We start from the raw sequence: 27613 nt of genomic DNA, 5'->3' as shown, positions 1-27613 counted from the left end.
ATGGCGCGGCCAACACGAGACTCTGCTGGAGCATTGAGCAGGCTGGAGAGTCAGGTAAGCGTCACTTAAACAACATGACATTTTAGGAAATTTCAGAAAAGGTTTAAATGTTATTTTACGGCCCAACAAGACAATTAGGCAATACAGCAAATTTAAGGCTTGGAAACATTTCCAGTATTTTAGATGAGATCACTAGCACCCTATAATTTTCTGCTTTGGTTTTTCCACTCCTTGTTGTTCACTTATACCAGAATTACATAGTAAATAGGTCTGGATTTTTTCACATTTGTGTTTTTCACAGTTTATTCCTGGCACAGCAAGTTCTAGCAGACTTTCCCTCTTGCTTAATGCCTATGCCCAGCTGACCTTTCGCAACATGCAAGGCCATAACCCCTGACCCTCAAGGGTGTTTAATACAGGAGGAAAATACTTGTAAGTGTCCGGCACCTGCAGCCCTCTTCAGAGCTCTCCAACAGGCTTTCTGGATGATTCTGTATCACTTGCATTTCCAGTATGCAGTGTGGCCAGGTGACCTCATTATAACCCAAAAGCCACTAGATATGGCACTCAGTACCCCCAGGCTTGCAGGCAGCTCCGCGCTGGCAGGCCAGTCCTTCCCTTCCTCCGGGCAGGCTCCTTTCCTGAGCAGCGGGGCCTGTTGCTGAGGGACGTGACAGCCTGAGGTGGGATTCTCCCACTTTCAAACACTTGATTGTCCCATGGCAACAAGCAGAGCAGAGGGCTGCCTGCACGGTACCTTGCCACGGAGGAAAAAACCAGAGTGCCCTGTGCAAGGGTCGCAGCGGGGCTCCAAGGCAGGCACCGGGCATATAGCCCTGCCACCATGGCACCTCCATGACGACTCCACAGCCCCATCCCACCCGCCCTTCCCTGTCATGTGCTGCACTGTGAATGGATAGGTCCCTGTGCAAAACCAGTCTGCCTAAATATGCAGGTAGTGGGGAAAAGGCAAACATGAATTGTCTGAATAGTCTTCATGTTAGTTACAGCAGTGAAGTTGTTGCTTAGAACAGGGTGGATTTTTTTTTACAATGAATTTTGATCAAAGCTTCTTCAGCTTCTTCAATTCTCAACGTGTAATTGCTCATACTTGAAACTATAGCCCAACTTTCCTGTTGGCTTACCAGCTGCTTTTCTGCAGAAGGCATAGAAACAAACAATCCGCTCAGAACTGAGTTAATCGATTACCCAATAGCTTCATATGACTTCATGCAAAGTGCTGGAGTGATTTCATCAGAATCTTAGCTTTTATTAAAAGCAGGAAAAATATAGCCCTCCTGATTATGGAGAAAAATTTGGAAATCAAACCTCATGTAGCCTATGGAAAGTTAGGAGAATTAGAGCAGACAGCAGCAGTTTATGGGACAGGTGAAGAATATAGCATAGCTAAATCACCCAGATCTCTCTCATGTATTGAGAGAGTCACTTGTTATAAGGTTTGTTTCTTGTCTTTATCTAATTCCTTACCATTCTGCTGTTTGTATTCTGTTGGGAGACTGGGGTAAAAGATAAAACATCACTCTTAGGAGATCATAGTATCTTCCGCTTGTTGGCTGGCTTCAGGTGTCTGCTAGTACTGTGATCTGGACTACTGCATGGACCTACTTGTCACAGGTCTTTCAAAATCACACCTTGTTATAGAACTCCCACTTCTACAGCTCATTTTTTCTGATCTATGCTTCTACCATCTCCTGCATCATATTCCATCTCTCCACACTAGACTGTAACTCCCTGAGCCTTTGTCCCTACATTTTCAGTCTCCTGCCATGTTATCATATAAAAAACCAGGTCCTAGCACTTCTCAGATGGTGCTCAAGATATGATATAAGATAACGACAAAGCAGGTCATGAGCCACTGTCTTGAGCAGGTACAAGTTATTGCATGCCAGTTCTTCCACAACGATCGCCTGTAGCACATGTGAGTCAAGTTAAGGTTATTTACTCTTCTAAGCCTGTAAAAAAATCAAATGCATCACAAGCAAATAAGTTTCTATTTATGCTGAGCATTTCAAATATAAATACCATCAGTGTTGTTTTGACTACCATATTTCCCCTACTGCTCTTAAAGAATATAAAAAGCCATTACTCATGTAGCAAGATGCAGACACAGGATTGTGTGGCTAGCTCAGTAAGAAAGTTTATTTTGCCCTTTGGCATAGTAATGTTGCCTCTGTTATAACTTACCTATTTAATCTCCTTCCTCCTTCATGATAACTTAAAAGAAGTCTCATGTCTTCTGGAAGCGATTCTGTTTGCTTCCAAAGCCAGCGAACATTTTTAAATACAACTGTACCACTACCCCTTTTAAAGGTATGTGCAAATTAAGGTAGAATAGTCTACTATGAGGAAGAAAGCTGACTGAATTCCATCTACTGAGAATATATTCTTGTGCACTCTGTAATAGTTTTGTGAAGATTTTTTTCCTTTAAATCTTCAGTGATCAATAAAGATTTGAACTGGATGATGTATTTGTAGTTGAGCTATCTTCTCGCTTATTTTTAACAGAGGTTATTTATATAAAATACTATCTTAGAAACTACTGCACAAAAGCTAACTAAGAATATTCTGATAATGTTAGAAGATTCAGAACAGTTTCCAGAGATCAGCTGGATCGGATTAATATTCCTTTTCTTATTTGCTTTGAATCATAGAATCATAGTATCATAGAATCATTAAGGTTGGAAAAGACCTCTAAGATCATCGAGTCCAACCGTCAACCCAACACCACCATGCCCACTAAACCATGTCCCTAAGCGCCTCATCTACACGTCTTTTAAATACCTCCAGGGATGGTGACTCAACCACTTCCCTGGGCAGCCTGTTCCAAGGCCTGACCACTCTTTCAGTAAAGAAGTTTTTCCTAATGTCCAGTCTAAACCTCCCCTGGCGCAACTTGAGGCCATTTCTTCTCGTCTATCGCTAGTTACTTGGCAGAAGAGACCAACCCCCACCTCGCTACAACCCCCTTTCAGGTAGTTGTAGACTTGTGCTCCAGGCCCTTCACCAGCTTCGTTGCCCCTCTCTGGACACGCTCCAGCACCTCAATGCCCTTCTTGTAGTGAGGGGCCCATCCGTCTTGCTCACCATCCATGCCTGTAGAGTAAGATCAATTCAATTATCGTATCCTGAAGAGGGATCAGACCACAGAAAGAAGAGAGAAGCCTCTCTGAAAAAAGGGAGAGGCATAGAAAATTGTCAGAAGACAGTACTGAGAAACACAGGAACATCCAGAAGCAGCTGCTGGAGTAACTGCAGAAAGTTTTGGTCCTGCTGGAGAATACTCCTATTAAAACTCCAGTCCAGAAAAGCCCTACAGCCTAAAATTAATGACATGCTGAGAACAACTGTGCACGTCTCCCCCACTCAGGCTGCAAGATGATGAATCACTGACAACCTCAACTCTTTTTCTGCTACTTGCCTTTCTGCACGTATGTCAAGAACAGCAGACACAAATACTATTTTTATTGTAGCGTAGACTAACTCAAACCTGTGGCCTCAGTACTTGCAGGCATGCCCACTGCATCTCCATTGTTACATTCAGTGATGTTTGAAATATTTATTCTTGTAGGCTGAACTTCATGCTGTAAGGTTTGCATTGTTGGTGGGGTTTTCTTTCTGGTAAAACACATTTATATTTGACAAAGGCTTAATGCAGCATCATAATGTGTTTTTTAAAGGAACAGCTGCATAAAACCCTTCAACTTCTAGCTTCCTTGCAGACTACCTTGATGCTGTGCTCAGCTGGCAGGAGGGATTAAATTTGCATGAACAACAAAAGTTTCAGCAGTTCTGCTTCCCAGTCACTGAGGAAGTCCCCTCCCTTGTTTTTCCTGGTATTGTGTCAAATAGGAAAATTTTTTCAGGCACTTGAAGCAGACACCTTCGTATGTTACTAATTAGCCTCATCATTAACCATTGCAAACTCCTTTTTTACCTCCCAGAAGAAAACTTTTTGTTCGTTCTACAGCTTCTTGAGATCCTCCCTCCTATCCATTTTGTCTGGCGACTGGATCAGGGGCAGAGTATTGGGTTGTAGTAAATGCTTGAGCCTTGGAATATTATGCAGATGGACTGCGAGACCTGAAGGACTGCGCAGACAGGAGTCCTAACGGTCTTGATGTAGCTTGGCAATCCAAATTGTGCAAATCCATCTGTCACTCATGCATTGCAAAATTTTGTAAGCCAAGATTTCAGGATCCACTTAACTGATGTAATCTACTCATCTACAGCCTTGGTGTTTGATCTGTCCTCATCAAAGCGGTGAGCTAAGGATTAGTAGTAAACTATGCCCTGAGGTGGAATTGTCTCATTGGTATACTGTTTTAACTTCTAGATTGTCTCTGAGTGGATATTTATGATAATAAGCTTCATTTCCATGCCATGTAGTGATTTCGCTATCGTATCACTACCCAGCACAGCCTGGTTGTGAATCACCCGTTCTTACCCAACATTCACCGGTAGTTTCCCGAGCCAAGAAATAATGCTCTCCTGAATGAAGTTGCTCCAGGAAAAGTTTATTCACAGCTTTTTTGCTGGAGGAAAGAGAGGAAAATTTCAGCATGGCAACTTACTTTCAAATGAAAGCAACTTCAAGTGGAAGTGTTTTAGCACTTTTTTTTTGAAGAAAACAAAGCTCCCTCCCTAAATTCGATCTAGAAGTTTCACTTCAGCTCAAGACAGGTGATTCATGAAGTGCTTTGGGAGGGAACATGGGATTTTGTTGGATTGACTACAATCACAAAACCCCAGTGCTTTCTAACAGATATCCTGCGGGGGGAGGGAGGTGGAGGGGGGAGGAAAAGACCTCACAGTGCCATTTGTATTTACTGATTCAAAGAAAAACAGCTGTGGAAATAACAGTTATTTCATATGAATTCTGTTAGTTATTAAAAAAAAAATACAGATATATATTAAAAAGACATTCGCCATGCAGATATTAACAGTCAATTCTCTTGTCTATGCTATTAGACAACTTCCAACTAAACTCATAAAGCACAGGCTGCTATGAAAGTAATTGTTTCTACTGCAACATAACACAATGCACCAGACCATTTATGTCTCATGATACTCTTTGCAAAAGTAGAATTGGTAACCTTTATGTCTTGGCTAAATTCTTGTGTGGGTATGTATTTTCCTTCTCTCTTGAATCCCAGGTATATGTTTCTTGGTGTGTCCTTGTCACACCTTCAAGCAAACTTTTCAGCAAAGACAGAGAACCTTGATTTGTATGCTTTGTACACTTTTGTGTCCTTAATTGCTCTATAATTTTGCATATTTAACCAGTTGTTTGTGTTCCCCAGAAGTAGCTAGCTACATAAAAATAGTGAGACGACTCCTGTGACTTCCAATTTCCTACAGAAGCTATCTGGATAACTACATGATTTTACTTTTTTAAAATTTTTTTTATTAACATGTCCAGACAAACACAATATTATTTAATGGACTATGGCTTTGAGCCTGCAGTTACGCTCATTTTGTTTCATACAAGAGATGTTTCTCACCTCATTATCCTGTTCCACACAGTTAGAGAATTGCCCCATTGTCCTGCTCTCTTGCTTCTATTCGGAATTCAAAATGCTGAAATGTTGTGCCATAATTAGGCTGATATTAGATAGACTTTCCCAGCATATTTTGGTGGATTTAGTCCTTCCAAGATACAACTCCCTGTGCTACTACAGAGGTCTGATTTTAAAATTCTCTGTAATAGATAATGTGAATTTCATTTTGCATCATAATACTAATGCAAAGGAGAGATGACCAAATAATATGTCAAAATTAAGATCCTGAATCATATTAATCATCCACAATACTTCTCATATCATCTGCTGTTGATTTGCATATAAATTCGTCAACGCAATTCGAGAGGTATACTATGGCATTTTAGACTTAAGTAATTTCTTCCTGTCTTTGTTTGCCTTACGGCAGAATGTGCCTTTCACTTCACTTAATATCATTACTTAATTAATTAGAAATAATTTGTGCTTCCCCTTCCCAGCTACCATTCTTTTTTCAAACATGAAGATCTGGGATGTGAGGTTTTTTCCATTGTACATATCCCGTGACTCTTTTTCTCAGCTTTCAATATTATGTCCCCTCCTTAGAATAGCCAACAGATGATCCTACCGGCCAGGATAGCCTGTTTGTCGGCCTCAAATCCTATATCTCATATCAGCAAATACTACATTATCTTCCTCATATTTAGTGAGCCCCAACAGATGTTTTTTCCTCTGCTCTGCTCTTCAAACCCCATTCACACTGCCATCTGGGAGCATCAAGTGAAGTAACCTACAGGATCTGGAAATTTCAGGAGATGTCTGCAGCAATGGCAGACAAAGAAAGAAGCAGGAGAAAAGAGTACATTCTCTGGGCTGTAAAAGTTTGAGTTAGGCCATATTATTTACCAGTCTTCAACAACAAAAAAAATCCTCAAAGTGCCAAATAAATTAGGCCTAAATTTTTGTTTAGTCGGCAGAAAACAATTGATTCAAGCAGTAGCAAGGTCAGGCATAACCCAAATTCAGCGGTATCTTTTACTTACCCATTCTGCCCAGCAGCTCCCCTTTCAGAGGTTCTTATGAATATGCTGGCAACAGGCAATGGTTAGATGTCCTTGAAAGTTTCTAATCTTCTTTTTCATATCCTTTTCCATTTTAAGAAGCAAGAATCCACATGCTTTTCCTACAAGAGATTAAGCTGTGATATGCAGTTGTCATATGTGTTATGAGACAAATAGCTCTCTAAGAATGTTGAAGAATCTTCTCTAGAAGCATTAGGTACTATTAGGCAAAGATCTCTCTTAAAAAAAAAAAAAAAAAGAGATTGGCATTTGGTTTTGTCTTGGAACTAGGAATTGGACTCCCAGAATCTCTTCTAGTCTGTGACATTAGTACTATGATACTGCACATAAACCAATGCAGTGTCTCAAGACCAATGAAACCATTGAAGCTTAGGTGTCACTGAGATTTTAACTGCAAAGTGTTTGGTTTAGTAGCCAATCTCTCAAGAATAATTCCACTGTGTGAGTCCACAGGAGAAATTGATGTAATTTCTAAGGAGCAGAATGCTTGTTCACCTGAAAATCCACACTGGCTTCAGGACAATTCAGTACATTTTCCGAAACCTTCACAAATTCTATGCATGACCAGGGGCCATTAAAGCGATATTATTGTGTCTCAGTTCTCCAGCAATAAAAATGACATAACAACTCCTTCCTTTTTGCATTTTGACTGACTTGTTGAGGTGTTTTGTAATCTCTTTTGGAAAATGTTAGTCTTAATTACAGGTTTACATAGTTTAGAGTACAGCACACTAGGTTCCGTCTTAGTTGATGTTTTCAGTTGCTATGATTAGACAAACAGTAGTATAGCATTAACATAAAGTATGAGTTCTCAAAAAAATTTCAGTCTTTCAAAAATGCAGGTGATATCTCCGCTTTTTTTCTAAAAAACTAGTTCAGAGGCAAATACAATCAGTTTGTTTCAGTGAAGCTATTATCTTTTTCTGATAGTGATCACGCTGGTATTCAAGTAACTAAGTAGCATATAAAATTATTGAAATTAATTCCCATTATTCACTCCACTTTAAAAAAGACAAAAATCAGACACACAGAATTGGCTGTGTATTACTGAAATTTTGTTAGTAAAATTTTAACCACAATTTGGAAATGACTCAATAAGTATCCTTTAACTGAGCTTATCCTCTGACTGAATGTTAATCAGTAGCCTCTGCAATTGTAAAACAAAAGGTATATGAATATGCTATGAATTGAGAAATTCACACCATTAGGAGATCATTACAATTAAATAAACAAACACAGCTTCAGGAAAACTGCTGAAGCTTCCCAGTATTTTTTTCCATTTATTTTGATCTCTTGTGCTTGGCTTTACTCACTTCTGCTTAGCTCCTGCAGACCCATGGAGGACAATTAAAAGCAGGTAGGAAATTTAGAAAAATGTACATCTGCCACATCACATTAGAGATGGTTAGAAGGAATGGGCAAATTCTTTTTTTCCAAAAATCTTCAAAACCATTCATATACTACTGAGATTCTAATATACAGTATGCTGCTATCAGGTCAGAATATGACTATTGAAGAAAATTTATACTAGACCCAAAACATTGCTAGAAAACATCTAAATAGATCTCACAGCTCTATAAAAACTGCAAGGCTTTAGATTATTAAAGAGATACGTTAAGTTATTCTACTTTGATTGGTGCATGATTCAAAGTGCTTGATTCCATTTCTGCTAAATTACAGAGTTACAATGTTATTGCATTCACTATTTCTAAAAATAGAATTCAAATACACAAGAATTAAAAATATCATACGGAAAGAGTCTATTTCAGAGTAAGAGACACGTACCTTTATGAAGAGTCTGTGTAGGCTAACTTTGAGATTAAAAAAAAAAGACGTTAGTGAGTCAGTCCAGCATTCATTTTCTGTAAAAGTTGAAACAAAAGCTTATCACAGGACACACTCTTATTTAATTTGCATGGTAAAACTTGAAGAAAATACATTGAAGACATTAAATGTGGCCTGGAGACATTTTCTTTGACAACTTTATCTCAAGAATAGCTTCACCCTTTCATAAAGGCCAGAATTTTTCAATGCAAAGTTTTTCAGGATGTGATGAAGCATTTGGGGTCTAGTACTCCGGAATAACGAGACAGACGTGACAAGTCTCTGCCCTTGCAATCCTAATTTATGAGGGGAATCTGCTTATTCCTCTGGCCAGAAACACAGTGTATGCATATGTGTTGGAGGAAGAGTGATGCGTAAGCTGGAGCTGACAAAGACCAGAGGGAGAAAGAGGAGAATTGAGGACTGTTCTCAATAGCGAGCTCTGTATAAGAAAATGCCTCAGAGCTCAGCTGTGGGACAAGGCACCTTGGATCAGGAGAGGAATTTGTTATTTTTGAAGGAAAGCATATGCCAAGTTGCTGTATTTACATGATTTTTGTCTCAGTTTCAAGTGGAGGACTCTTGAAACATCTATGTTGTCTCTATAAGTTATGATGATGTAATTTAGTATAGAATACTTCTGATTACTAGCTTGAGGATGAAGGGGACCTTCTAGAGGTTTTGTTCAGCACCATGACTTCAGAAAGTATCACCAGGAGCTAGAAGGTGATCTGCACAGGCTGAACATACCCTGTGTTCTGGTGTGGGTGTGATTTCTACCACATCTATGTGAATCTACTGAATGGACGCCTACCTTGATTAGTCAAAAATGTTTTGGGAATATAAAACAGTTGGGTCATCACTACAGACATTGATTTTATACACGCTCCTCGGCTGATGCCATGCTCTGTAGGAGCCAGTAGTTTAAAATCAATCCATTTGCTTTCATTTCCTTACCAGGTAGAAGCAAGGAGCTGGGAGCTACAGAGAATATAGGGAAACCCTAGTGAAGAGCTATGATGTGCTGGCTCTGAATTCCCCATGGGCATAAAGTCAGTTGAAAATTCTGTTATGGGTACCTGCTGTTACCATTTGCATTCCCTCTAGCTGATCAGAACACAAAGTGTAGCTCTCCTTTCTAGTATTCAAATTTATCTTGAGCTTTGAGAAAACAGTCTTCAGCAGTTGGATACCTATAATCCAGGCAGCTTTACTGGCTTTCCTACTCACTCTCTCCTATTATTCCATACTCAAAACCACATGACTTGTGCATTGTACTCAAAAAACCCTGTGATACTAACATTTGTTATCTTGGTTAGGGGTTATCTAACAGTACCTCAATATATTATAAATGTATGGTGATACAATAGAAATGTTTAGAGCATGTACACTACTGATACATTCACTCTTCAAGTATCTATGAGACTTTTTTTCCCAAGGGAATCTTTGTGAAACTTTTCTCGTGTTCTACTTTAAAACAATTCCTTCTTTTTTCTGTCTTCCTTTTTTTTTTTTTTTTGAAGGACAAAACCCCCACTCATCTCCTGCCCTCATGTAACTGAAAATATCTCTCCGAGTCATAAGATTTTATGGATGCCTTAGATTATTTTGCATAATTTAAATGACACATGAATATTTCAGGTTTCATTTTAAACTGTGTGCAACTTCAAGATACATGGGTCATAGTGAGGACAAAGTATTTTTCTAGTAGTTTTCATCCAGCTAAAGATGAATGACTTGACAATAATGCAAAGTTATGTGCTGCGTATATGTGACAATTTTTAACAAGAAACTAATAGGTAATTTGACTACCGCTTTGAGTAAGATACAGCGTTGAAGGTGAACTGATGTATAAACGTTGAGAAGGCCAACTCAAGCTCTATATTACACTTAGTAGAAATGACTTTTCAACAAGGTGATCCAACAAGATGGAGGGCTAGTAATGATCCTCTGCTTTCTAGGATCTGAAGGTTTTTGCCAGTACCTTTCCTAACAGCTCAGTGCTCATACCATGTTGAAAGTATGGTAGCATCCAAGAACTGGGACAGACTGATTTATCTCAAAGCAGTTTAAGACACGTGTTTTGTCCTGACTTAAATATCAGCAAACAAAACCCCCCTTCGTTCAAATAATGGAACTTAATTTTGATTTCTGTTTATACTTCAATTATTTTCTAAAGAAAGGGTCATTTTCTCTAGTTCACATAACCACTAAAAATTTTTGCAAATGAAAGAAACCTTTACTTTAAAAGTACTTAGTATTTCTAACCAGAAAAAAACCATAATGTGCCATATTTCTTAAGCAATTTTGTAAGTTATACACTCAGATTCTTAACTGTTACAAAGTTTTTAGCCTGTAAGATTGTGAATGATTACTTTTTTGCTTGCTAGTTTGTTTTGTAATTTGCTTACAACTTTTGTCAGATTCCATTCCAAAGAAATGGGAATGGAAGTAACATGCTCAAAGAATATTTAAATCTTGTCTTGTGTGAGTTAAATATGAGTAGCTAAACTATTTCTGTTATAGAAGAAAAAAGGAGCATTCTCAAAGTAATAGGTTATTCTTTTTGCTCAGTATCCCTCAGATTTTCTGATGGACAGGAAGCACCTTTGGAAAAAAATATGTTAGGCATTTGAGTAGAATAAATGCCTCACTCTTACTGAAACCAACAGAATAAACTGGTATTTATCATCCCTTCAGCTGATCACAAGCTTGGGTTGATGGGATGCAACTTTGCTATGTGCTCTGAAGAATTCTGTATGTGCCTGCCTTGGTGTCAAAAGTAATCTTGAAAGTATGGTACATTGTCCCCGGTATTTAGAATTAGTAAATGATAGCTCTTCCATGCATTTTTTTATTCATAGTTTGCAACTAAGAGAGAAGAAAGTTTGTTTTCTCTTTTTCAACTAGGTTGCTCAGTTTGGAAATAGCTATTTCAAATGATGAAAATGTTCTCAGAGTGCCTGGTGAACTGAAACAGAAATAAATAGATCGAAACCGCAAATAAATGAAATACTTGTTTTCGGGAAAAGAGTAAATACCAGCAGTTGTTCCATTGTAATGTCTGAAAATAGTATGTATGTTTACTCAGGGTAGTGACATTGTAACTTTTAGAAAACTCAGCTGACCTAAAAAATGAAAGATATGTTCCATTAGGTTATACGTGCTTGTAAAAGCAGTACTCTTTAGAAAATTACATTACGAAGAGGCCTCATTAAGGTAACATTGTGCATTTTTAAACTACTTACCATCATATTTTAAGTTTAGAACTTAACATTGCCTGTCAAAATTTGAAATGTAAGCTGAAAAAAATATTTATGTAGAAGAAACTGCTATATAAAATTCTAAAAACTCCATTAAAAACCAAATACTTACCTATGCTGATAAACAGCAAGGAAAAAAGGCTAGAGAGGTTATAAACTTGAAAACACTAACCCCAGATCTGACAAGCTTTATCGGCATTCTCTGGAGATTGGAGGATATATCAGGGAGGTATCAGTATACTCTTCCCTTGGCATCCACGACTGGCTGCGTTTGGAGACATCAGGCCTAGAGGACTTTTGCTTACAGTCAGCTGTGCTATTCCTAAATTCGATGTGCTTCTCTAATTCATATTAGGGACATGTACTTATAGACCTGTAAGGACTATATCCCTTTCTCATCTGCCTATTACAACTTACCCATAAGATACATACTACCTGGAGACCAGCTGGGGCTAATGAAGAGTCATTATGTGTGATATACTTCTTACAACAGGATTTTCTGCAGGCCTTTGAATATACAGAAGCTGTGTAAAGAAGCTTTAATATAAAACAGGCTTTCAACAAGACGACTCCTGCATGGCTACTCTGATGCAAAACTGTTATTGGCTGCCTATACAGGTCTAAGACAAAGATCAGTAATGTCAGTCAAGCTCTGAAAGCAAAAGGTAGAAAACCCAGTGGGAAAAGAGCAGACACAGCAACTTGCAGGCTCAATACCCAAGTGTAAAACAAACAATAGTATTAAATCTGGCCTAATCAATTTGCAAGACTTTCTAAGATGGCATACAGCAGGGGTACTATAGAGTGGCAGGAATGGATAATTCCCTTTGGAAAAATCAAACGTAAAATTTTGAAAAAAATTAAGAAGAAAGTTTTGGGTTTGGGGACTGAAATGGTGCTGGATCTGTTCTTGCCGAAGTGTTGAAAACTGACAGGTATGTGTTCTCAAGAGGAGGAGTCTAGTTCAGTAGTTCAGAAGTTCAACTTCTGGAGAAGAGAGTTGGAGCAAAACTCAGTGAGCTCAGTTAGAAATGTAGAAGTTGCTGATTTTAGGGAAGGAAAGTGTAAAATTCTTCAGCATACACATTTCAGCCATACTTTCTGCTATGCTGATTATCCAGTTTGCATGTCTTATGGAGAGGGCACTAGGAACATCGGTGAAAGAGCCTATTGCGCTATCTTGATCCTTAGAATAAGTGTTTGCTTTGATGACAATTCTCGTTTTCGTTTGGGAGTTGCTGTAATCTGAAAGTCGCAAAAGTGTGCTGGTGTGTTCATCTGACCCGAGACAGGTGTAACACAATCTCATTTTGTTCTGATTTTGTTCCCATGTGGAAAAAGGCACCTGATGCTATCAGTTAAGTTTTAAAAAAAAAAACAAAGAGGAATGCTTACATCGTCAGAGTCAGCTGGTTCCTTGGCCTCTTGAGGTCCCACACTGAAATGCCCAGAGATTTATTATTAATAGCATGAGTCATAGAGAATGCAATCATAAGACTTCAGTATAAAGCTAAGTCTTAAGGTCTTCAAACATTTAGTTAGGGAAGTTTCAGAAGCCAGGTAGCAGCTTGGGACTAATCTGTGATAATTCATGTGAACTTTCCTTACTGCTTTCATTTCAGTTGCATTCTGCCATGTGTCTCTATGTGCAGTATGTATGATGCCTATTTTGGCTTTAAGACCAGCAGGTGCCAGGCTATATGTGAATGGCCATATTTTTGGTGACTTCTAAATTTGATTCTAGCTTTACCAACCATGTGCACCTTACATGGCATGTGGGTGAATATTTGCCAAAACCAAACTTTGTTAGTTGTTCTTACAAAGACAATAAAGCAAATTAGTTTGCAATGTTGTGCTTCCATTCAGGACAAATACATACCTTCCTTTGGTGGCAAGCAAACAGTAAGCAGTCCTGGTGGGAGAGCAAAGAAAAGCCTATATAAAACAGGAGGGCTGTATTGCCTTCAGGAAACCAAGTATTGTTCAGGCAAACAGTATGACACACAGTTATTAATATCTTCGGGGTTTTTTTGGTTTTGGTGTTTTGTTTTTGTTTTTTTTTTTAAGAAAGAGACACTATGTTTGTGAGGCAGACCAAACACTGTATCAGCCCTTGCTTAGAATGACATAAAACTAATTTCTAGCTTTACCATTTGAAAATGATGAATAAAACTTCCTTGAAAAAAAGACTATGGGGAAATATTATCTTTAGCTTATCCTCCTCTTATGCCTTCCCACAAGGTGGATATGGCACATTTACTAGACCAGTTCCCTACAGCTGAATCAGGCATTTATTTCAGTGGGAGCTGCTGAAAGCAGTCTGTTTTGAAAATTGGACACTTTTTTTTTTTTTGATTGATTGATGTTGATCTGAAGATGTGCACTTTCCAATTTGTAAGAAGTATTAATTTTTCTGGCAGGCTGCATTATCTCCCAAAATGTTTCTTTTACTTAGCAGACTAATCATAATTCTGTAAATAATATATATATACATATATATTAATTTAATAGAATTGATTCACTTTTTGCAATATGTTAATGGGTTAAACTTACAATGTGTATTTCATCTCTTACAATTTATCTTGCATCTTGTATAAGCATATAGGAAACATTTATTATCTCTTAATTACTGTCAACACAGTGAGTTGTTTTTGGCTTAACATCTTGTAGGTTAAATGAATGACATAAGCAATCCCAGAGTGCGGACCTGTAATTTTATCCAAGTTTACTCCTTTTCAATAATGTTGTTCCACACAGCTTTATAATATAAAGGCACCCAGGGATTTATTTGTGCTTTGCGGTATTGCCAATTATTTCATATACAAAAGCTTTTAACATCCCTGTGAAGTACTTTTTTCAATCTTTATAAAAACACTTTTGTCTAAATGAATGTACTCGCTAGTAGACACATCTTACCCTCTCTGAAAGAAAACTTGAAGTTTTCTGGATGTGCGCTGTGCTGCACTGTTAAGAACCATGACTACCATTTATTCTTTTTTAAGAGCTATGATACAGAAACCAGCTTAATATAATTTAGTATTGCTTCAGCTCTCATTAGTTTGCACACACATAGCCTCTTCCATTCCTCTGTGCATTCTGGGTTTGGCTGCCAAGAAATGAAGGAAAACCATCACCCATACAAATTGAAGAAACCTCAAATAATGACAACTACTGTATTGCACTCACCACTTGCATACATACAGAAAAAGTGGTTCAGTGTGCAATCTCATCATTTGTTACATTCCACAAAAATACATTCAAAATTTACATGAAAGGAGGAGGCTTCTGTACAACAGACTAGAGCCTTTCCAATAATCAATTTTCCTGTATCCTAAGGCAAGAAACTAAGGATGATTGCTCAGTTGCTCTAAGTCTTACTGCATTGTTATTTATAAGTGATTTAGAGTAATATAAACCAGAAATAATTTCCTTTATAAATTGGTTTGCCATTCCTATACAGAAATATGAAACAAATCTCTAGTAGAGAAATTTTGTTCTTCTTTCTTTGAATCCCGATACTAATTTTTTCTGCCTATTGGTCTGTTTACAATATTTCTTTTGGAAGTTTGTGTGCTGCTTTCCTCAGTTGTTCAATAAATCTGTTTTTCCCAGGTTAACATTTTGGTCAAATTCTCAACAACTCTGGAAATGGAAATAACTTCATTGGTTTTGGTAAAGCTATGGCAATTGACACACATTAGGATTTCATTCTGCTCTTTAAAGAAGAATAAAAGCACAAGAAAAAGTAGAGTATTTCAAACTACATCCTGCCTGTTTACTTCAGGATCCAGTAAATTCCAGCAAAAGTATCGCTGTAAGAGAGGGTCATAGATTATAATTTTCCTTTTTTAAAAAAGCTCTGAAAATACTGCCTTAGTTTACCATTTTGAGAACTGCATTTGCTATTTTTAGTCTTCTATCTACTACAAGTGTGTTACAGACCTCTATTAGCATATGATATTATTCAGAGTCTCTGAGCTGAGTATTTTACTAAGACTGAGATATCACTTGTCCAGCAGTTGCTCCTATGATAACCATTTTATGGTCTCAGGATTTCCAACTTTTATACATCAGTATGACATCTTCACATTTTTTACTGCTTAAGTTTTTGTGTTTGGCACTGGTTTAGATGTTAACAACCTACCTCTCAATGCACAAAAATTGTATCCCTAATTGTATTTTTTTTCCCTGTTGGATATTTGTTTCTGTGGCATAAAAAAATCACAAATAATATTTACAGAGAGTGCCTAATGACATATATAGATCAGGACATATTTTGCTAAACAAACTTCAGCGCTGACTAGTTCTGGCTCTTTTTTTGTGTGTTTTATTAATGTCCTTTACATTTCGAATCTCCTGTGATTCAGCTGCTTACTAATCCGGGAGAATATACTCTGAAAGACCTTTTCACTAATTATTGTACACTGCATCCTGAGGGGTGTCGTTTGGGGGTAAATGATCAAAGCTAACCATCTGTGCCCTACAAAGGATCTTTTTCCTGTGTACTTCCTCTTTACTTTACTGACTATGCCTTTAACTCATTAATTTTGCCACTACCAAAACTTGGGGCTTCTCTGTTTATCAATCACAGTGTTTGTTAAGCAAATGCAGCATTAATGTCATATATGCTTGCATCAGGATAACATTAAGTTGACCCTTCATGATTTAATAAGTGATTGATACCTTGAAAAGACTGACATTATATGGAAGGATGTAAAAAGAAAGAAGCATGTATTAGCTTTCTTTTCTGGCTGGATTTTGCCAGCAGGTAAAAAATGCGTAAGAGAGATCCTGAATTGACAGGCAAGAGGTAAGTCTAACCGATGGAGTAAGCAACATGTTTGATGTCCTGGTCTCTCAATCATGTAAATAGGGAGCTGGCACCCCTATTTCAAGCAGAGCTATTAATGGAAGAGGCCTGTGGTCATGGAGTATGCATTGTTCTGAGACTGTGACTGACAAATTAGTGAAAACAGATGGACTAAAAGGAAAGCTCTTAATTCACAATATTCATACTTATATTCAACTAGTAATATTTATCCCTAAACACTGCAGCACTTCTGTTGGGTTTCACTGCTACTGTGACTGTAAGGTTCTTTGGAAAGGTATAAAATCATTCTTTGCACCAAGGACAAACTTCTCAGGCCTATAGCCAAGTATAGGACACATCTTCATAAAGCAGTGGTATGAGCCCCAGGTCTCAAGCATGTTTTGCAAAAAAAGGTCAAAGGAAATATTTAACTTCTTATATTTCAAATTCTGATGTTTAAGGAATTGAGCGGAATAGCAATGACTCTGTGACCTTTTGGCAAAATTTTCAAACAGGCATTGCAAATTATACTTTCTGGCATAAATGCCAGTTAGCAAGAGCATATAGGAGAAGGAAGTCCTATCGGATGAACGTCAAAAGCAAATCAACAAGTATTTAAGCAAACCAAGAACACATAAATGCATAAGTGATTAAACCGAGAGTTTCCTGCCATGCTGATTACTGAGAATACTCTTTTGAAGGTCAACACTACTCACATACAAGCAGAATAAGCTAGGTAGACTAGTACTTGACAGGAGAGTCGCCACTATACAATAAAAACAAGGAAAGCTGTTCTTGGGGGGAGGGGGGTGAAAGGGAATTAATCAAATAGGAATAATATTTAAAGAATGCCCAGTTTTAAAATAGCTGCTGCAAAAATGCTTTAGCCTGCCTAACTCTAGCTAAATACAAAACTTCTGAGAAAGCACTTTAGCTTTGCAGAATAAAGGCTTGAAGACATAACAATCTAAGGTGTGTTTTGGCTCTCATCCAGGCAAGCACTCAAGCATGTGATTCAGTTTAACATTCAGTAATTCCACTGACTTCCTTTCTGGATCAGTAAGTACAAGCTAGACAGAAACTTGGAAAGCTTGCTCTTTGCCTTCAAACCTTGAGGAGGAGAGCTGCTGGTAACACCTGATGGAGCTTGAGGGCTAATTTTTAGGCTTCTATGCAAAGGTGGGTAGGAAGGGAGAAGAGGAACTAAAATGGCTGTGCAATCATAATGGATTCAGGCACCATGATAACAAAGAATCAACTTTTTAATGGTTGCTGCATCAAACGTTGTTCAAAACAGAACTTACCAGAGCTGTAAAATATGTTTCTTCCATAGATGGGAATAATCTGTAGAAACTGGGAAAGGATTTAAGGCCCTAGTACTAGATCCCATCATACAAAAATATTACTTTCTGTTGATATTGGTAACACACAAATGAAATTACTCTCAAGGTGTGTTTAGAGGGTTGCACCTATAGGTAGCATCTGTTACAGAGTTTCTTACTGTCTCAGAGTACATTAATGTGGTTCTCTGTTTTTATCTCTGAATTCTACCCCATCAGCATAAATACATTCTGACACTAATTCACATTCAGGTTTTTTTTTTGTTTGTTTGCCTTTGGTTGTTCCCTCTAAACTGTCTAGAAGAACTTAGGAATGAAAAAGCAGAGATCCTTCAGTGAGTCTTCTCCTTTGACTTGCAGTGTTTTCCAGCATTTACTCCATAACAAGGCACTAAGAATACGTCTTTCCTCTAAAACTTACTTACAATCCATGAAAATTTGATTTCAAAATTACTTATTTAAGGGCTCAATACTGAAACATCTATCTAGTTCAGAAGTATTGCTTTCTTTATGGGCTCCATTCCTTTTTTAGTCACTTCCATTAGTTTATGGAATCTTTACTCTCCATGGCTTCTCTCCTGAAAAAAAAATCTTTTAAAAAAAAAAAAAGCTTTTTTTTAACAAGACTAGAATACAAATGGGAAAAACATCTGATTTTCTTCCCAATCTTATAGATTCTGACATGAAAAATGTTCTCTATGCTTCTGAGCATAGAGAAGGAGCTAAAATATTATGCACAATACACAGCCTTAAATAGATGCAGCTACTTGACGATTTGTCCCCTTAAAAGGGATTGCCCTAGCACAAGAGGACAGAACAATTAATTAGTGGAGCCAACAGAGAACAGCAGAACAGGAGCTGTAGGATGAGATTTCGTGTTGAGGAAGCAGAGTTCTCTAAAGGAGGCTATAATTATTATGGCAAAGGAGACACTGAAGGAGAAGAATTGCAGAAACATCACAAATGAATCAGCTCTGCACGATGTAGGCAGTACTTGAATATGCATCTGAAAAAAACACTTTATGCCTGAGATGTTGCTCAATAAAACGTCCAAGGACTAGAGACAGCTGGAGGTGATGGTACAATTTTAGAGGGAAATTTGCAGTAGTAACAGAGAAAAGAAGAGAATATTTACAGCCCTTTATTGCACAAGAAGTAAAAGAGTTGAGGACACACATCTGTAGAACAGGGCAGAAGTAGAGGCTGACTAAAATAGGATGTGCAAGAACAGGTATATCGCAGAATGAAGAGAATGAAGACGAGAAATGGGCAGAAACAAAACATTACGTGGCAACAAATAAGGGAAGAGCAACACATCAAACACACAAAAAAGAGAGGGAAACCAAGAAGCCAAGGATGAACAAAAATGGAATACAGGGTGTCCTAAGAGAGAACCGTCTGAGGAGGATGATTTACTTACAGGAGTAAGGAATGGAAGGACTAGTGATGCCTATCAGCACCGCTGAACCTAGCCAGAAAGCCCAGAGGCAAAAGGAGAAAGGACCGATCAAGAAAAAAGCTGTGTGCTAGAGGTTAAGAAGTTAGGGATAAATTGAGAGTATCCAAAAATTAAGCATGTTAGATTTTGGGTTTGGGGTTTTTTTTTTGAGGGGGAGGTTTTTTTTCAAATAGTGAAAGATTCTTCAGACATTCCAGGATTCTGAAAGAAACGGACATAAAGTTCTGGCAGGGGAACATATTATTGAAGGATGAGCCACCAGCGTGATACAGTCATGAAGAAAACACTGGCACAAGCCATTTCCCTATTTCCCATGGAAGGGGAAAATATTAGTACCAGTTTCTAAATCCTTTGTGAGATCTCAGTATATTGTATGCTTCTGGTCACTTGTTTGGAAGAAAAATGAAGCAGATGAGGACTGCTAGGAAGATCATGGAAATGGAGGCAAATGTCTTCAAGAGATTGCATTGCATAATTGTAGTGGGTTGGCCCTGGCTGGCAGCTAAGCTGCCACCCAGTCACTTGCTCACTCCCCACCCCAGCCAGACAGGAGAAAGAACTGGAAGGGTAAAAGTGAGAAAAACTCAGGGATTGAGATAAAGACAGTTTAATAAGTAAAGAAAAAAAAAGACCAAAAAACCCCCCAAATAATGCAAAAGGAAACACTCATCAGCTCCCACCAGCAGACCGATGCCCAGGCAGTCTTCGAGCAAAGGTTACCTTTGAAAAACTACCCCCCTCCTTTTAATGCTGGGTATGATGTTATATGGTGTGATGTATCTCTCTGCTCAGTTTGGGTCAGCTGTCCTGGCCATGTCATCTCTCAACCTCTTGTGCACCCCCAGCCTACTTGTTGGGGGTGATAGCGGAGAGCAGAGTGAGAAAAAGAGACGGCCTTGCAAGCACTGTTCAGCAACAGCTAAAACATTGGTGAGTTATTAACACTGTTTCAGTCACAAATCTAAAACATAGCACCATACCACCTACTACAAAGAAAATTAACTCCATCCCGACTAGACCTAGTACAATACTCTAGCAAAATGGAGGCTGAGACAAGACTGCTATCTACTTACTTATCAAAGAGGGACCCCAATGAAGGAAAGAGCTGTTTTAGGCTGAAGAACAGTATTGAAAGCATATGCACACATAAACAAGCAATGGTCAAGGATTTGTAAGTTCAGGATCTAAATTCTCTAACTAAGAATAAAAATGCAGTTCAAAATAAGCAACAAAAAATAGTGGACCTTTGCAGGTAAAACCAGCTTGCACAGGAACTAAACTTTCTTAGTTATAAATATCACATATCAAGGATTCACTGAGAAATTTATAAGCAAATCTTAATAAAGACATTTAGATATATGGTATGTAGGGAGAGACATGTAATTTTAGCTTTCAGTACTTTCCTTCACATGTAACTTAAATACTGCAGAGATATATGAATATTTTCTTTTGACCTAGATTATAGTTTTTGTGACAGCCAAACCAGCAAAATCAGCAACTGTTTCTGCCTTATTAAAGAAAAGTTTTGTCATTTGCTTATACATTTCCTTCCTTAAACAGAAAACAGTACCACTGTGGCGCAGATTTTACTCAGTGGTAACTGCTCTTGAAGTGCTTAATTTTTACATCATTATAAGAAAACAGCATTCTTTTTCCAAACAGATTATTGTGTATTTCATAATTCTCAACTGCATTTTGCAATAACATATATTCACTTACAAAGGCTTTAATCCTTAACCTAGAGTTGCAGGTTATCAGGACATAAGCTACAGATAAAAGTATCTATGTATTTAAATATGAGCTGCTCCCTTGTCCAAAGTTCAAGCTTCCATAAAACAGTAGTAAGTATCACAGACGTAATGAAGACAGAGAGGAATTGGTTAATGATTAAACAGAATAAGAAATGAAAAACTGGCACTAGCCAAAGGAAATTTTTTAATTACAACGTGTGACAAGAATAATTTGTCAAAGCATGTAAGTGAACTAACGTTCCTTGTGTTGTTGAATAACAGTTTGGATGAAATAATTAAGAAATTCAAGTAGAAAATGGCCCTGAATTGCTGAAAGGAATGTGTGAGGCGATCTACTGGATGTTAAGAACCACTTTATCTATAAACAAATGGAATACTCTTTAAAGCATGCATGTAGTATATTTTTTATATATTTGCAAGCAGTACAGGTTCTCTATTACTTCTAAAAATGAAGCTTTTATTTTAAATTAGCAATGATTATTTCATTACAATAAAATAGTTACCTACCATATTTAAGAAAACCAAAGACCAAGACAACTTCATTAATCATTAAGAACACAGTGTTCCATTGTCATCACAGTGAACAATTATTAAAAAAAGGAAACAAATGACAAACTAATGATAACCCTGGCCCATTATTCATTAGGTACGTAATGTATTATTTTCCTTACCTTGAACACTTTGTTCTACAGCATAGATTTGACAACGCATTTGGACTGGAACTCTCCCTCAAATCAGCTTTTTAAGGCCCCATTATACTAATTATGAAACACAAAGCTGGTAAGTGCTTATGGACCCAACATAAGTCTTTCATATTTTCATTTGTAGCCACCTCATCTCATTTGATAAAAACTGGCTTATAAAATGATCAAAATGTTTACCTACTGTGAAATGTTTCTAATACATTTCAAATAATTTTGTTAAAACATGTTTTAAAAAAATTAAACATGAGATTAAAACATGTTTTCTTCAGCTGTGTCCAACAAATCAGATTTTAAATTTCTTTAAATGTACTTTGAGTTTCCCCGTAAGGCTACATTTGAACTTCAATTAAATAGCAATTAAAAAAAAAGCCAAAACCCAAAATAGGATATTTTTTAAGGATTGGCTAATCAAATCAAAACAGTTAGTATGCAGATTTAAAAAAACAAACAAACAAAATAAACACCCAACCCAAACAAAAACAACACCATGACAAATTTCAGATCAAATTGTGGAAAGATTAGTGTCTTTCTGTCATACTATAACAAAACGATTTAGCTCTTTTGACCACAATATTTCTTTCCCATTACATTCTTGTATGTTTGGAAAATATTTATTGTATTTATATACATAATATTTTGGTTTTAATACTCACATATTTTCGATTTCCATTTGTTGTGGAAACAGTGACAGCTTGAGTCTTGTATTTAGACACACTTTGGGTAACAATAACACAGCATGTTCCATACTGAAATAGTTCAGAAGATGGATGAGATATTACTTGCTCTGGCCTTACTTTAATTTAGATTATCTATTTATCATTCACTTACATACTTCTTATTTAACAGCTTTTGGACACATGGGTGATAAAAGGGTCTGGCACTGCTTTTCATTATTGAGTGTGGAATTTATGTAGTGATTAGGTTACTATGCTATTTCGGCTATATCTTTGGGTTTTGGAAACAAAATAATTGGAAACAAAATTATTGCAACATATTTAAAACATTTTCTATTTAAGAGAGTAACAAATATTTGTTACAAATACTCTTCAGAAGTCCCCTGTGACACATGTAAATATTAGTCTCCTGGCTTTGCCAGTAGATGCTTTAATAACAGTTAGGTGGCTTTCAGCAAGTTAGCTGCAAACCTGACAATGTATGGATTGACCTCCCATTTTCATATTTTTACCACTGTACAGTGCTAGCTCTTGTTTTATTATGTTCTCTGGTCCATTTTTAAATATTCACTTGCAAGTTAGTATGTAAATAAACTACTGCTAAAAACCATTGTTTGAGTCAGTTAATAAAAAAGTGTTGCGCATATGATAAGAAATAAAACCTTGGATCAAAAGCACAGTTGCAGATAATTAACCTAGCTCTGTGAAGGAACCGTATCAGCTTAAATCAAAGGGCTTGTGACTTTGGAACAAAGGTTCCCAGGCTGTGCACGGTGAAACATTTGCTGGTGGTCAATGCACAGCTCTCACCCCCTCCTTATTTCCAGTTGCCAGACTCCACTGACAGAATTCTTAAATGCATCACTTCCCACTAATAGATATACATACACTATGTAAAAAAGTATATATACCATATCTAAATACTATATTTAAGATCTATACACATATATATAGCATTTGATGTATTCGATGCAGAATTTCATATATATGCAAACACAACATTGTAAGTAATGTTACAGCTGTCGGTAATTCATAGAATTTGGGTGGCAAAAGGTAGCTAGGGAGAGATGGATGGAAAACAAAACAAAAGTGCTTTAATATTGCAGTCTGCAGTATGAACACATAAATAAATAGGGAGCCCAGGATGAGTTCAGATTTTTGCAGTGTGTCTTCACCATCTGATTTTCTACCAACTGTTTTCTAAAGTGATTATATATTTCTGCAAGCTACAAATCAGTTGGTCTTTCAATCTAGACACAACAGGTAGTCTTATCTTGATTGGATGTCTTGTCAAATTAGTTAATTAAGTCAGTACTAATGCAAAATTCTGTGAAATCAGATTGTGACAAGCTATCATCTTGGTTGTGTCTTTCAGAAAACACACCTGAAAAGTATTTGTCTGCAATATCAGCTGTATCTTCTCCTGAACAGCCATTTCTTTTGCCTTTTAAAGAATGAGATGGGACTAATCATCTTCTTCCTATGGTAACTACAAAGTCAATGTTAATTAGATAATAAATACAAATTATTTATTTTTACTATTACAGCTGTTACTTGCCTCCAGTCACTTTAGAGAGTGGATCCTCTCCTGCCATGATATGCAGTCCCCCATGGCTTCACAGGCCACGGTCCCTTACTTTATTCTGTCTTTGACCAGGCTCAGTCTGGTCAAGAATGCATCTTGGCCCTAATCTCCGTGATAACCCTCAAGTTGTTGGAATTGTTGCATTTAAAGACCTCCATCAATTGCCATATGTCTTTGCAATGAAAAAACACCACATGTGAACATTTTTAAATATGTATGCTGAATTATGTATGTGAGACGCCTCCTTCCATTCTCACTCCAGTTTTCTGTCTTAGAAAACTGGCCCTGCTTCTAGGGCCTACATGCGCCACTTGTTTTCTCCTTGTGCCCCTTCAGTCAAATCTCCTTGCTAAGATCTGATATTTCTTCTCTCTCTCTCCCCCTGGCAAAAACATGGTAAGTAAGTGTCCTCTGATTCTCGTTATAAACCCCGTTTTTTCCCTTTCCCAAAAATCTTGTAATTTTTGAGCCTTTGGTTAAGGCTTAAATGTTTAACAACTGCTTGTTTTAAACCAACTTCCCAAAACAATTGGTCTGTCTTTCTCTACATTGTCGTATATTATTTATAGTACAGCAGTACTGAAAGGCATGCAAATTAAGGATCCAAGTGGGGACACATTAAAACAATTCACATTCCAAAAATCTTCCAAAGAGAAGGAAATCTTCTTTCCACCCTTTAGTGGTTCACTTTGAGCAAAATCTTATCCATAATAGGAGGAAGCTTTCCTGTACGCAAAAAATTACATCTAAAATGACAAATGATATTTCTACAGGGCTTAAGGTAGAAATTCCATAGTAGCAGGGGGGGAAATTTTCAGTATAAGAGACTTTGAAATTTGTGATTTTTTTGTAGGCTTTAAAAGAATTATAAGTATTTTACATTAAGTAGTTGAACCTTTCTCTTGCATTATGTTCTATAAAACTGGTCTTTTTAAAAAACACATTGACTCTTTATACAGTGTGTGACTCTGAGATACAGTTTTAATGTATCTATATGATTTTAAGATTTGTCGAATATACTTGCCCCACACATTTACTATTTGTATATATATACATAAACAATGTATCTGTAGTATCTTAATAACGTCTGACTCTTTTCAGCATAAACGTTGTGTATACCCACTGTTTAGCCTAATGGTCACTGGTTTTCTTCTGTTCTAGTGCTTATGTACCAAAGACAGCAGCAGGTCATTGCAAGTGGGCGGAAGTTCTGAAAGATTTGGAGCAGATCAAGACATCCAAAGTAAGTTCATAGGAAAGTCAGCATTTCATATAATCATAGGAGCAGACATAATTAAATATTTAGCACTGTACTCAGCTAATAAGTGTCAGTGACAGGGAGCCGGAAAAGGGATGGTGTTTGTATAATGCTGTTTCATGGGTGGAAGCAAAGGAATAGAAGGTTAAAGGGAATTGGAGTTGACCAAATACTTCAGACTCTAAAATTAAATATTATTTTCTTTCTCACTTTTTCTAAGAAAAGGGGCAGTGGGCTTGGGAGTTAGCTCCTTTGGAGGAAGTATTATGGGATTCAATTCTGATGAGTCCTCCTCACAGTGAAGCCCATCCTGCAGGTTTCTAGGTAACTTCAAGATCCCATGACTTGCTGCCTCCCAGTACCTAGATGGATTGAGCCTTTGAACTTGGAGCTAATCCATGTCTTGCAGAGTTAGCTTTATTATCTCTAAATTTCTTAGTTAACATTCATAATTCTAACTCTTGTTTTCTTTTAGGACATTGATGTCAGTTTATATACTGCAAACACAGATGAGGATGTAAGTAAACTTAAAATTTGACCAAAACTGGTCTAATATGGTAGCTTCATTTCTTCATTGGCAACTTTCTCCTAAGGCAGCCTTGGTCTAATTTGAGAAAAGTTTCAGAAATCAGGTAGTTTGCCTTGGAAGGAACAGTTCTGTTAGTTCAAGTACTTATGATAAATTATGTAAGCAGGTATTAATTATTTTTATTGAATCACCAGCTATTAAAATTAATCAATTAAAAAGGATGATCCAAAATGGTCTTATCAAAGCAAACACTGCTAAAATAATGTTGGTATTCATTTGTAATTTGAGGAAGGAAAAAAGTGACAAAGAAAATACTTCCAAAGCTATTTAATGGAATAAAATACCAAAGAAGTGGAACATGGAGAGTAACTGTTAGCATCTACCTGTGCGTTTCTCTGCTTTTGCCATGTGCACACACATTCTTTTAACTGAACTGAGCCAGAGAGGTTAATCTATTGTAAGGGCTGATTTAATACCTGGCAATGTCAGGAAGATTTTCTTGAAGTGGGACAGTCTGATATGAAAGTCAGACAATCTGGGATTTATTCTTGGCTTTATTGTTGACTTAATGGAGAAATCAGTACCTCTGCTTCTTTTTCTTTAATTTGTGAAATACAGGTAATACCTACTTTCTCTTCTCCCCTACCTATTTTGAATTCAGATCTCTGAATGAAAGTGCTATAGAACTACTAAGAATAATACTAATTTAATTCCACTATGTTTAATTATACCCCAAATTCCTACACTAATTAGTTATTTTTCTATGTTCTTCATCAAGACACTGTGTTTCACATCATCTTAGCAAATTGGCTGGCCTTTATGTTGTTAGCTCTTACAGCCAATCTTTGCAGATATTTAAAAGTATTTGAATAGTAAGAAGGGATATGTAGTATATAAAAATCAGCTACTTTGTGGTAAATTATATCTTACATTCACTTATTCCTTTTTAATCGTAAAACAATTACAACTTCATTTTTTTCAGAAAGAATGCCAAGAACCTGTAATGAGATGCTTTTTGTTAGAGACGAAAGTGATTCTTCAGGAATGTCTTATCAAAAATTGTAGTAAAACACAGGATGTATTGAACATATGGAAAAATGGAAACGCAAGCTTAGAAAATAACAAAGTAAGTAACACCAACAGTCTGTGGAAAAAAGGCAAATCAAAAGAATTTCTTCAGTAGCAGAAATACCTCTTTTGTTATATGTAAGGTGGGACGGTACAGATAAAAGCAAATGAGATCCAGTAACCTGTACATATAACAATGAAAAAGCTACACATACAATGATGAAAAAGCAGAATTTAGTGTTTTTTAGAAAAACACTTTCAGGATTCCCATCAAAGCAAATACTTTTGACTGTGCATGCATACATATGTCAGGGTGTTTGAATGTGTATGTATAAATAACAGTTTGTAACTTCAGTATCTCAAATCAGGTATGCTCAGACACATACAGAAAGGTATCCTAATTTTCAAAGGGATAGCCACTTGCATCTCTCATTGAAGTGCTGTATCTTTGAAAGCTGATCCTTCTCAGAAAGCAAGCCAGGAACTGCGCAGAAGTACCGTGGAAGCCTCCAGCAATGCTTTCTGTAGCCATTGACTGCATTGGAATTATTCACAAAAACAGGACAAACAAGGGTTAGTTCTCTATCAGAACAAATAGATCAGTATCCTGCTTTACTATTGCATTTTCTTTTTCAGTTGAATTCCACAACATCAGCAAAATGCAAAGAATGCGAAGAGTATGAAGAAAAAAATTTTACAGAATTTATAGAGAGTTTTGTAAAGGTTATACAGAAGGAATGCAAGCACTGA

The 27613-nt window shown here is 37.0% G+C and overlaps 1 protein-coding gene across 1 annotated transcript; it reads left to right on the top strand.

Annotated features, from left to right (window-relative positions):
* Positions 1-27613, top strand: IL15 (interleukin 15). The gene is made up of 7 exons (XM_009581193.1): positions 1-54; positions 20087-20224; positions 23799-23908; positions 25170-25251; positions 25742-25783; positions 26778-26921; positions 27500-27613. The coding sequence occupies exons 1-7, from the start codon at positions 1-3 to the stop codon at positions 27611-27613; spliced, it is 684 nt and encodes a 227-aa protein (XP_009579488.1).

This window comes from Fulmarus glacialis, unplaced genomic scaffold (assembly GCF_000690835.1).
Source record: "Fulmarus glacialis isolate BGI_N327 unplaced genomic scaffold, ASM69083v1 scaffold23657, whole genome shotgun sequence".
Taxonomy (NCBI): Eukaryota; Metazoa; Chordata; class Aves; order Procellariiformes; family Procellariidae; genus Fulmarus; species Fulmarus glacialis.
This window is presented reverse-complemented; position numbering and strand designations above follow the sequence as displayed.